The following is a 13,016-nucleotide window of genomic DNA, read 5'->3' on the forward strand; positions in this document are numbered from 1 at the left end:
TTCTGGGAGAAAAAAAATATATATATGGTCAAATCATGTCTGATTATCCAGGACACAGATGAGAAGGGAAGTTATCTCTCAGGTATTTGTTTCATTTCTAGAAAATATATATATATATACATATATATATAAAGTATGTACCACATGTTATTTATTTCTGAATCACAATTTTAACTAGCAAGAATTAAATGAGCACTAAAAACATAAAGTGGGCACACTGAGGAGATTTGTAACACTAGCCAGAACTTGTAAGCATTACCTAGTGAGAAGTCAGGCCGTCTGGGCCTCTGTCACTCCTCCTTCCTTCCCCCCACATACCAAACGGATTCCACACACCTACTGTGACAAAACTGTCCGCCACCAAACAAGAATCATTCTCTATGATATTGCATATACAAAGAATCAAACCATTCATTCTACACACACATATTGAGCATCTATTGATTGCTCTCATTTTGGGGTTTAAACATTGGGAGTATATATGATTATTGGTTACCCAAATCAGAATCTAATGCTCAATTTTCAATCAGATTTTAGTGCCCCAGCATTTAATAAATAGTCATCTGTTTAATAATCATCTAGATCTGAGACTCTACACTTTGGGAGATGAAAACATAACATAGGTCCTTCCCCTTCCTCCCTCCCTCCCTCCTTTCCTTCCTTCCTTTCTACCTCCTTACTCTCCTTCCCTTCCTTTCTCCATCCCTTACTTCTTTCCTTCCTTCCTTTGTTTTTTTTCATAAAGATAGATGATTGAACTCAGGGCTTCTCATTTATAAGGCTCCACCACATGAATCACTGCTTCTTTGTTGTTGTTGTTTGGTTTGGGCTTTTTTTTTTTTTTTTTTTTTTGCTGAGGGGTATTTTGTTCTTGTTATTGCTGCTGTTTTTATTTTATTTATTTGTTTGTTTGTTTCAATAGAGTCTCCTTTCCCACCAGGGCACAAAGGCTGAGCAGTTGAGTAGTAATCCACCAGCAGTTGAGTAGTAATCCACCAACATAGGCTTTCAATTGTTGCAGGGGTTACAGGAATGTATGTATCAGAGAGTCCTGCTTTTTGTTTGTTTGTTTTCTTTTGCTTTTTTCTCAGACTGGTCTTGAACCAGGATTCCTCTCTTCCCAGCTGCCAAAGTAGGGAGGATTACATGTGTGAACCATTGACACTTGGCATCAAGAGTTCTTAACTTCAGGGAGCTCACATAAGTGATGGCAATATATCAATTTTTAAAGAATGAAGTAAAAAGTAAAAAAAAAAACTGGCAGAAGAAGAACAAATTCCCTTCTGAGCAATCAGGAAAGACAGCAATGATGGAAGTTGAGTTTGAAGTTAGTTGTGAAGGAAATTGGAGGACCTCACAGAAATAAGCATTTATTTTTTGTAACAGAAGAATTAGAATTTGAACATGTAAAAAAGAAAAAGGAAAAATTTACTAGTATAGTTAATAGTAAGAAACTAAGTCAGGTATATCCCAGCAATTGAAAGAGTGAGAGAGGTTAATGAAGACTATCTTGGAACAAGATCCTATGTTTAAAAGCCAAAAACAAATAAATACATACAAGAAGGAGGAGAAGGTAGAGGAAGAGGAGGAGGAGGAGGAGGAAGAAGAGGAGGAAGAGGAGGAGGGGGGCGAAAGAAGAAGAAGAAGAAGAAAAAGAAGAAGAAGAGAAGGAGGAGGAGGAGGAGGAGGAGGAGGAGGAGGAGGGGAAGAAGAAGACTGAAGTTTGCTGAGAATGAGGTCTTGTTCTGGGCCATTTGTATCCATCACCTTTGAAACAACTAAACTTAAGCCAAGCAGATAGTCCTAGCATGTCCCCATTTTGCAGATAAGATATCTAAAACTCTGAAGGCTTTTGCAATTTTTTCACAGACCTGAATCTCTGACCTACATATTTCTAAGGAAGAATGGACCAGGATAAGTGATATAAGTGTTATACAGAATACCAAGGGTGTCCACTGGTCTCTTTGGCGGGGGCAGAACTGAGGGAGACCAGAATGGGATGGAAGAAAGGGGAAATGAGGCTGAGAATGCTGTATGAAACTATTAGGGCTCTATGGAGTACCAAAAAGAAAACATGGAGGTTTCTTAGTAGAGATTGCTACTATAAAAGCAATCTTAGAGGGGGCGCCAGTGGCCCATGCCTGTGACATTAGCTACTCTGGAAGCTGAGATCTGAGAATCACAGTTGGAAGCTAGTCTGGGAAAGAAAGTCTTTTGAGACTCTTCTCAAAAGTCACAGGTAGAAAAAAGGAGAATTATAGGCCAATTTCCTTGATGAACAAAGATGCAAAGATCCTTAACAAGATTCTAGCTAACAGAATCCAGAAACACATAAAAAAAATTATACACTATGACCAGGTAGGCTTCATCCCAGAGACACAGGGATGGTTTAACATACGTAAGTCAATAAATGTAATCCAACATATCAACAGAGCCAAGGTCAAGAATCACATGATTATCGCCACAGATGCAGAAAAGGCCTTTGATAAAATTCAACATTCATTCATGCTAAAAGCTCTGGAGAAAATAGGAATAGAAGGAACATTTCTAAAAACAATAAAAGCCATTTATGACAGACCAATAGCCAATATTATGCTTAATGGGGAAAAGCTACAACCAATTCTCCTAAAATCAGGAACAAGGCAAGGATGCCCACTGTCTCCACTCCTCTTCAATATAGTCCTAGAACCCTTAGCCAGGGCAATAAGGCAAGAAAAAGACATTAAAGGGATCCGCATAGGGAAAAAAGAAGTTAAACTATCCCTTTTTGCAGACAACATGATACTATACCTTCACGATCCCAAAAACTCCATCCCCAAACTCTTAGAAATCATAAATCACTTCGGCAAAATAGCAGGATACAAAATAAACCCACAAAAATCAGTTGCCTTCCTGTACACTGACAATGTACAAGAAGAGAGGGAAATAAAGGGAGCAACCCCATTCACAATAACCTCCCAAAAAATAAAATATTTAGGAATTAACCTAACCAAAGATGTAAAAGAACTATTTAATGAAAACTATAAAAAGTTAAAGAAAGAAATTGCGGAAGACACTAGGAAATGGAAAGACCTCCCGTGCTCCTGGATAGGCCGACTTAATATAGTAAAGATGGTAATACTTCCAAAACTAATATACAAATTCAACGCAATTCCTATTAAAATCCCAATGACATACATCACTGAAATACAGAAAACAGTCCAAAAATTCATATGGAACAACAAAAGACCTAGAATAGCCAAAATAATTCTAGGGAATAAAGACAATATGGGAGGGCTATCCATGCCGAACTTCAAACTCTACTACAGAGCTATAATAACAAAGACAGCATGGTACTGGCACAAAAACAGACCCGAAGACCAATGGAACAGAATAGAAGATCCAGAAATAAATCCACAGGCCTACAGCCAGCTGATATTCGACAAAGGAGCCAAAGACATACAATGGAAGAAACACAGCCTCTTCAACCGCTGGTGCTGGCAAAACTGGGCGGCCACATGCAGAAAACTAAAAGTGGACCCCAGCCTATCACCATGCACCAACATCAACTCAAAATGGATAAAAGACCTTAACATTAAACCTGAATCTATGAAACTACTGCAGGACAGAGTAGGAGAGACACTTGAACTAATAGGCACAGGAAGGAACTTCCTGAATAGAGTCCCAGGGTCACAAGAAGTTGGAGAGAGACTCGACAAATGGGACTACCTTAAAATAAAAAGCTTCTGCACAGCTAAATCTATCGCAACTAAGCTAGAAAGACAACCAACTAATTGGGAAAAAATATTTACCAGCAATATATCAGACAAGGGGTTAACATCCTGTATATACAGGGAGCTCAAGAAACTAATCCCTCCCAAACCTAACAAACCAATTACTAAATGGGCAAGGGAACTAAAGAGGGACTTCTCAAATGAAGAAATAAAAATGGCAAAGAAACACATGAGGAAATGTTCATCATCCCTGGTGGTGAAGGAAATGCAAATAAAGACAACCCTGAGATACCACCTTACCCCAGTCAGAATGTCCCACATCCACAAATCAGCCAACAACAAATGCTGGAGGGGATGTGGAGAAAGAGGAACCCTATTCCACTGCTGGTGGGAATGTACACTTATACAACCACTTTGGAAAGCAGTCTGGAGGGTCCTTAGAAAGCTAAAGATTGACCTCCCTTACGACCCAGTCATACCACTTCTAGGCATCTACCCTGAACAACAGGAACCAATATACAAGGACACGTGCACCTCCATGTTTATTGCAGCACTGTTCACAACAGCTAGGATATGGAAACAACCCAGATGCCCCACCACAGATGAATGGATCCAAAAATTGTGGTATCTATACACAATGGAATATTATGCAGCCATTAGAAATGACAAAATAATGGCATTTGCAGGGAAATGGATGGAGCTAGAAGGAATCATGTTGAGCGAGGTAAGCTAAGAATGAAGAGACAAATGGTACATGGTCTCCTTGATAAGTGGATGCTAAATCCAAAATGTTAGGTGATACGACAAAACTAACAGGACTTAAGAAACAAAGAACTCCCACTCATCTGGTTGAACCACTACCAAATATCCCCATGCTGCTGATCACATATATGGTATATAACATGTGAACACCGTTATATGTTACAGACTGTGATAGACAATTTGCTCCAGGAAAGTTAGAATGAACTTGTGACTTTAAATGAGCATCATTATTCCACAATACTGTGAAATTCTGGAAATTATGTAATCACTTAATCACAATCAAAAAAACAAAAAGAACCTCGGGGAAGGGAGGGAGGGAGGGGATGGTAGGGGGAAAACAATGGAGGGGGTAACAATGTTCAAGACGAAGTGTACTCATTACCTCACTCATGTAACTGTAACCCTCTGTATAGTATCTTTACAATAAAAAAAATGAAAAATAAAAAGTCACAGGTAGAGGCATGACTCAAGTGGTAGACTGCTAGCCTTGAACACAAAAGCTCAGAGACAGTGCCCAGGTCCTGAGTTCAAGCCACACACACACACACACACACACACACACACACACATACACACACACACACACACACACACACACACACACACACACAAGCAGTCTTAGGTTTTAAGCATGGGTTAGATATTTTATCTTACAGGCTAAAGTGATAAAAAAATAAATAAATAAAAATCTTGGAATCTCACCTTGCTTTTACCAAAAAGTAAATTAAATTGAAAAAATAAATGTGGCTAAAAGCCAGATGGAACAACTGCTTCATAACTGCCCAAATTCCCGGCATGCCAGATGTCAAGAAGATTCTTCACAGCAGCCACTAACTGAAATGTAATGAAAGTCAGCGACCCCGCAGGACAAGGACCTACTCATCCCTGGAGCTGTCCAAATCTGGCATGAGAACAGCCCTGGGGAAGGCAGCAAGCTGAAACCTGAGGCCATCATCTATGGCTGAGATCAGTTCTCAGAGAGCCCAGACTCCTGACTCCCAGTCCTAGGCTTATTTCACCAAATCTTGTTGGTCTTCCATGAACTATGTGACACTAAGTATGACCTTTTCTTTTCTGAATATTCTTTTTCTCATCTGGGGAAAGTTCACTCAATAGGCCTGAGATATCACACCTCTCAAGTCTTCTTCCTCTTTAATACACTATTGAAGGGTTTGCTTCTATTAGTAGCTAGCAATTTATAAACCTTCTCCTAGCTGAGAAACACCGTAATAAGCTAATGAGGCTAGCTCAATCTGGCCAGGATTTTACTCCAACTGGTTCGCTGATGTCCAAAGTAATTCACTATTACAAGGCATAGGATCATATCCAAGCACAAGTAAAGATCACCTCATTTGAACAATGAATGAAACCCTAGAATCCAGAGCTATGAGATCCTGACCATGTCCTGTTGCTGTTTGAGAGTTTTGTTATAGTCTCTAATGACTGTGTGTATGTGTGTGTCTGTGTTAAGTCCGCCAGGAGCCAAGTAGATGCTAAAACTGTGCTTCTCCGGTATATAGAGAGCAAAGAACCATGTTTCAGATTTCAATAAACTCCCAATACAAAACAAATTCCCAAAGGGGAAATTGCCAGTTACGCAGATTTAAGAAACTGGGTTTGTAGGAATGTGGGTAAAGGTGGAAAAAAAAAAAGAAAGAGGCAAAAATTGTTCTGCTTTCAGAATCACACAAAGCCAAATTTGTGGAAGGACGTCTTCATAAAGTTTATTGGTTTATCAACAATGATAAATAGTTTACCACAAAGATGTCTGTGCATGACTTGTTCTTCTATTTCACTGCAAAAATTTGAAGGCTGTTAAACCACTGATTTCACCTTCTTTAACCTCCAGCCAGGAGACAGGGACAAGGGAATGACTGACGGACAAATGCTAACCTCAACAGTGAAGCAAACATAATTATAGAACCAAAGTAACCCACATATTGACAGTTTCCACATGCTTATTTACTTTTAATAAAACCAAGCATGGATATGCATTTCTTACTCAAATATGAAAAAAGAAAATCTTTCCAAGATATGTGACAGAAACATCAATGAAAGAGCCCACCTTATATCTGAGACTCCAGGGAGGAACATTTTATGGTGACCATGTTGTGACATAGCCACCTACATACTGCTGGGGGAATTAGCTTAGGGCATCTTTCCTGTCGGGTATTCAAGGTCCTATCTCTGCCAATAATTGAGCAATATCTTGAAGACCACGTCCTCCATATATAAATCAGGCCATTTATTTTAACAAAGCCATGGTTATGCTTAATGAATGGCTTAGCAAATCCATCAGAAAACACAAGTAAGCAAGTACGTAAGAGACAAGTCCTGGAGAAGCTTTGGTTTTCCTCCCCATTTCTTACCCAAGGCCCTAATGTATAATTGCCAGGATCTTCCCACAGCACACTGGAGTTAAGAGTCCCATTTGTGAGTTAGGCACCAGTGGCTCAGGCCTGACTCTAGCTAATGAGGAGGCTGAGATCTGAAGATCAAGGTTCAAAGTCAGCCCAGGCAGGAAAATCTGTAAGACTCTTATTTCCAATAAATTACCGAAAAAAGCTGAAAATGAAGCTGTGGTAGAATGATAGCCTTGAGCAAAAGAAGCTCAAGAATAGCACTCCAGTCCTGAGTTCAAGCCCCAAGACTTGGGGCCGGGGGAGGGAGAGTCACAGTTGCAACTTTATGAACTCCACATGACAGTTGTAAATCCCAGAGCCTTATTGTCTTTAATGGCAGAGACTTTGGGGTTAATCTGCTAACTACCTCAGGGCATCTGAACATGGTGTGTATTTCCATATCCTTAAGAACAGTCTGAAGCCAGGCACTTGTGGCTCACAGCTGTAATCCTAGCTACTCAGTGGGCTCAAATCTGAGGATCATGGTTTGAAACCAGCACAGGCAGAAAAGCCCACAAAACTCTTATCTCCAATTAACCACCAAATACCAGAAGTGTCGCTGTGGCTCAAAGTGGTAGAGCACTAGCCTTGAACAAGAAAGCTCAGGGACAGCACCTAGGCACTGGGTTCAAGCCCTACAATGGACCAAAGAAAGAACAAAGCAAGCAAAACACAGCCTGATCTTTCCCCAGCTGACATGACCTTTGACCCTTCTCCAAGGGCTATGGAAAAGACTTGATGCATTGACTTGAAAAGTTGGAAGTTGGAAATATCAAATGTAACTTCAGCGCAACATAGGTGAGTAGCGATGAGGGGTGAGGAACTCATTCTAAATTCTCTCTGTTGAAATACTCAAATCTCCTAAATCATGCATATGATAAATATGCCCAGATCTACCTCCTGACAGTAACTTCAGGGAAATTAAATACATTAAAATCTAAACCAGAAAGAGAGCACTGGGCATCTGATATCAGGTAACCCACACCAAGTTGAACCTCCAGGCAAACCTTCTATCAAGTGAGCAATAGCACTTGTGGATACTCTGAATGAGATACCTCGCACCACCTTTCCCTCAAAGGAACCTTTGGAACCTTTGCTGTTTCTTCCTGTGTTTGTACCTGCCCTGGGACTCACACTCAGAGCCTGTGCATTGTCCTTTCTTTACCTTTCTTTTTCTTTTTCTCTTTTATCGTTCAAGGAGGGTTCTCTCATGAAGGACAGCTCCACTTCTAGCTTTCGAGTGGTGTCTGGGCTAGACCTTGCATCTCTATCCTCAGATCGATGTCAGCCTCCTGACTACAGGCAGGAGCCACTGGCACCTGGATGCTCTTTTCTTTTTCTTTTAATAGATAGATAAAATAAAACACCTTGGCTTACCAGTGGGTCTACTTTTAAACCTACCAAACTTTAGAGAACAGGGGGTCAGGAAGAGAAGACAGAAGAGAGATGAGGATGGAGTTGTGTTCACAACCGCTCTCAAGAACCAAACTTAGGCTGGACCTGCCTCTGCCCAAACCTCAGGGGTGCTTCAAACATCATCGTATCATTACCACCCTCTTTTATGTTTGGGGGGATGGGTTGGGAGGGAAAAGGGAAAGGGGGATAGGGAGGGAGGGAAAGAGAGAGAGAGAGAGAGATGCTGGAGGGAAAGAAATCAGAGTTCCCTTAGTCTGGGTTGCATGGCTCGGACCACCTGATGCCTTTCTCAAACACGAGGCCAACCCCCCCATGAGACCCATGGAGAAGGCTAAAGGGGCAGGGCAAAGCCAAGAGGACCCGATTCCTAGTAGGGGAGTTCTGGCGACGGCCCGCCCGGCGCGGCGGCGGGGGATGCGAGGCGTGGGCAGGCGCGCGCGGGGTACCTTGATGTAGGCCCGCTGCAGGTAGTTGTAGGGCACTCGGCGCTGGAAGTCGCTGCGCACGTCCTCGCTGACGCGGTGTCGGGACTCGGGTCCTCCCAGGCGTTGGTGCTCACAGCTGCGGTAGCAGCGAGCCCGCTCTAACAGGGCACGGAAGAAAGGTAGCTCAGCCCCGGGCCCGGGCCCGGCCCCGGGGGGCACGAGCGGGCGGCGCGCCGCACAATGCCGGGCACAGCGCGCGCGGATCTCCCGCAGTCGCCGGTGGCTGCGCAGCGCCGCTTCCAAGTCGCGCACCGCTCGTTGGAAATCTCCGCTGTAATAGGCGGCTATGCCGCTGGCGTAGAGCAGATCGTAGGGCTGCAGGGGCCCGCGCTCGGGCTCGGGCTCGGGCTGGGGCTCCTGGCGCCGGCTGTCCTGGGGGCCGCCCCACAGTGGCGGCGGTAGCAGCAGCAGCAACAGCAGCAGCAGCAGCTTCGTCCAGATGCGCTCCCGCATCCTCTGCCGCAGAGAGGCGCAACGCGGGCGGCTGAGCACCAAACAACACAGGCTCCGGGGACCCCTCGCGTCTGCTTTCCTCTCTCACCTCCGCCCGCTGAAGCGCGTGGGTCCCACGAGCGATCACAGCTCCAGGTGACCGCCCGGCGCTCTTGGTTGAGCCTACAGGCGGAGGCCCGGCCCGGCCAGCTGCTCTTAAAGGGACGCCCACAGCTCACACGCTCCTCCTGCTGACCAGTGTCTGCAAGCCGCGCTCCCAGGCGCACAGCCTGGACTGTGGGGCTGCCGGCGGCGTGTATATGCCCAAGTCCGAGGGGCTGGTCGGAGCTTTACCCGTGGGTTCCCCTCTAGGTTACTCCGAGTGCATACGATCCCTCTCCCTGAGCTCGGAATGAGGTCTTGATCATTCTCTGAAATCGACATGGGCCTCTGGTAGTTTGCACCACGGGTGCTGGTGGCTCCTGCCTGTAATCCTAGCTACTCAGGTGGCTGATGACTGAGGATCGGAGGTTCAAAGTCAGTCCTGGCAGGAAAATCCCGTGAGACTCTTATCTCCAATTAACTCTTCAGAAAAAGCCAGAAGTGGCACTGTGGCTCAAGTGGTAGAGAGCTAGCCTTGAGCAGAGAGGCTCAGAGACAGAGCTCAAGCCCTGAGTTCAAACCTCAGGACTGTCCCTCCCTACCCCATTACAAAAAAAAATCCCCCCCCAAAAAAATCCCCAAATCCAAAGCTCTTCACCTTCAGATGATGCCACATGGCTCCATCTCAAACCCTGGGCAAAGTGCCTCATTGAGAGATCTCAGAAAGAAAGCGATAGTCTCAAGTTTATGTAGCTGAGAAATAGGAAAGGAAGGAATCCTCGGCCTTTGTCATCAGAGGTCACAGCTCCTGTATGGAAGGGTCTCTCGCATCTGACTGTGCATGTACCTAGAAGTTCCTGCTTTAGCGCAGGGGATTGGGTGAGGGAAAGAAAAATAAATAGCCGGCCTCTCCTTGCAGACCATAGCAGCTGGACACAGAGAATAGCTGAAGGAAAGTGATGCTGTATTTAGATTCCGGGTCTGTGCGTGGTTGTAGGCAACTGAGCCTCGGGTTTCCTCATGGTAAAGCAGTCAAACAACAAACATGCCAAAGGATATCCAGATGTAATAAGTTCTTATTGTAAGAGTTGAACAAAGAAGCAATGCAACATATTCACAATCCCAGGAGTTAAGCAACGAACATCAATCTGGGAATGGGAAAACTGACAGAAAAAAAACCACTGCCAGACTCCATGGGGCTAGCCAGAGGTTTTCTGACTCCTCTGTTTCTCCTTTACCATAAATACCTTCGTTGCCAAGGTGTTCCCTTCTTTCCCGTCCTTTGGCTCCATATCCTCTGAAGAATTTGTGCCAGTCTCATGTGCCAAACCCCAGATTCCATGATGCTTAACACCTCCCCTGGGGAAGTATTTTCATTGTCTCCAGTTGCCTGCGGAAATTTGATGGTAATCTCTTGGCCACTGGATTGGTGATCCAGAAGGAAGGGTAATGATTAAGAGCTGTACATATCTTCTGCTCTATCAGAACTTCACACAGAAAGCTTTTGTTCTGGAGTTACTGGTGGAGGAGGAGGCCAGAGTCATGCTTGGTCCTTCATTCATTTTGTTGGGTTTCACCACTCTGGCCATAAACAATTTTAGCTGTATAACTCCAAAGGACAATATATCACCTTTTTTCCCCCACCAAACCTCACTAATTTGCCTAAATTGTCATATCCCACTGAAGGAAAAGCTCCAGGTTAGAGCTATCTGTACACAGAATGACTTGGATCTTCATTGTTCTGGAATTAGCACTTGGGTCATCGTCTAGATTTTTTTTTATCTCTAGGGATTGTCTTTATCTTTACATAAAGATTCTGGAATCTAGATTTATCAGTCCACTTGTGGAAGATTTTGAAACACATTAAGATAGGAAACAGTACTGGAGGACTCTGAATAAAATGCCAGAGGTTTGTGTAATTGCGTTATGTCATTTTTTAAAAAAAGTTTTGGGGCTGGGATGTAGCTCAGTGGCAAAGCGCTTGCCTAGCAAGTGCAACGTCCTGGGTTCGATCCCCAGTACCAAAAAAGAAAAGACAAAAAAAAAAGTTTTGGATTCATTGTGGTACTTCAGCTCTATGTTCACAAATACATCTATATTATTAAAATGTGTCTGGTAAACTCATATTGTGAATGCCTAACTTCAAAACATATATTACCCAAAAGAAGAGATAAGTAATCCAGGTCCTAGGAGCTCAGTTTTGTGGAAGAAATGAGTCGGACAACAATACAAAGTAAGAGCATAGCATGTGTTAGATTAAATATGCTGTGGGAACACAGAGACTGCAAAGATGAAATATCTAGGGAAAAAATGGGAGAAATATAACTGTCAGAGTCAAAAGCTATGGGCTCCAACTACACACACATCCTTCAGCTGTCCAACCCAATCTTGTCCTTTCAAAATTTCTCTATGTTCTACTACCCTGTCCTTCTGCACAAATCCTGTTTAACACTAGAGAAACCATTTAATGAAGGCCTCTGATTTTTGGAACATTGGGGTGACTCAATAAAATTGAAATATTCATATCTAGTTCCTGCTCTGCGAGAGTCTGATGTCGTTAATTGGTGTGGAGTAGGACCTGGAATTTTTAGAAGTTTTCTAGATGATTTTAAGATATAGGAAATCACTAGTCGAAAGAAAATGCTTCAGTGTCATGGGGACCGGTGAGTCTGAGATCTGGGAGTAGGTACAGCTTTGTGCTATCCTTCAGATCTGTCTTCCCCAAGAAAACCAATGAAACTTGCCTTTTAATGCTGAATCAGGTAACTCAAACATACTTGACGATGTAGTTATAAGAGCTATGTTGTGTAGATAAATAATTTCCCTGTTGTGCTCTGCCCAGTGGTACTTTCTGTGTTGAAAGACAGTTCTCTGATGGTCTCTTGCACTACTGAACTTTTTGCTGGATGTGCCAAGAACATATTTCATCCTTTTTTTGATATAAGAATCTTACTACATGAAAAGAGTCTCTCTATGTAGCCCAAGATATCCTCCCAACTCCAGTTGGCCTCAGTGATCCTCCTCCTTCAGCTCCAAAACACTGGAATAGCAGTCTTGTAAGACAACATCTGGTCCACTTTGCATTGATAACAAAAGTCCTTTGCTGATGCTGAGGCTCTTAGTGCATAAACCATCCTTCATAGTCCAATTCATTGTGACTTGCCATTCTCAAACCTTTTTTGTGTGTGTTATCAAAATCCCAATCAAAGAGTAAAAGTAGAGCCAAGTGGCTAATACTCAAGAGCTGAGATCTGGTGGATTGCAGTTTGAAGTCTGTCTAGGCAGAAAAGTCCCAGAGACTCTATCTCCAAAACAAACAGCAGGCTAGAGGCGTGGCTCAAGTGGTAGATGCCAGCTGAGCAAGCAGACCTAAGAAGCACAAGGCCCTGAGTTCAAACTCTAGTACTAGCAAGATTTTAAATAAATAGATACAAAAGCACTGGCATTCTGACGTGGGATCAAGATGGGGGCTTCCTGTTTTTGGCAAGTCCTCAGTTATTCTGATACTCAAGCTTTAACAATTGAGAATTGGCAACTGGAGATAATTGTGTGCACACAGAGACAAAGGACAATGCCTGTTGAGTAGGGGTGGAGGAAGGGATCATTGTTGTCAGTATCTAGTGAGGAGAAGGTGGAGTTAGTACTAATTTGACTGTGAGATACAGGACAAGTCTCTAACAGGAGAATTATCCATCTTAAGCAAC

The 13,016-nt window shown here is 43.3% G+C and overlaps 1 protein-coding gene across 1 annotated transcript in view; it reads right to left on the minus strand.

The window, feature by feature from the left end:
* P3h2 (prolyl 3-hydroxylase 2) overlaps positions 1–9,387 on the minus strand; it is a 171,130-nt gene extending 161,743 nt beyond the window's left edge. Inside the window, exon 1 of the mRNA XM_070029825.1 lies at positions 8,740–9,387. Coding sequence (XP_069885926.1) covers positions 8,740–9,231 — 492 coding nt within the window. The 5' untranslated portion in view covers positions 9,232–9,387. The remainder of the gene's footprint in view (positions 1–8,739) is intronic.
* Positions 9,388–13,016: the final 3,629 nt, after the last annotated feature.

Source organism: Dipodomys merriami, unplaced genomic scaffold (assembly GCF_024711535.1).
Source record: "Dipodomys merriami isolate MVZ:Mamm:240054 unplaced genomic scaffold, mDipMer1.0.p SCAF_2, whole genome shotgun sequence".
In the NCBI taxonomy this organism is placed as follows: domain Eukaryota; kingdom Metazoa; phylum Chordata; class Mammalia; order Rodentia; family Heteromyidae; genus Dipodomys; species Dipodomys merriami.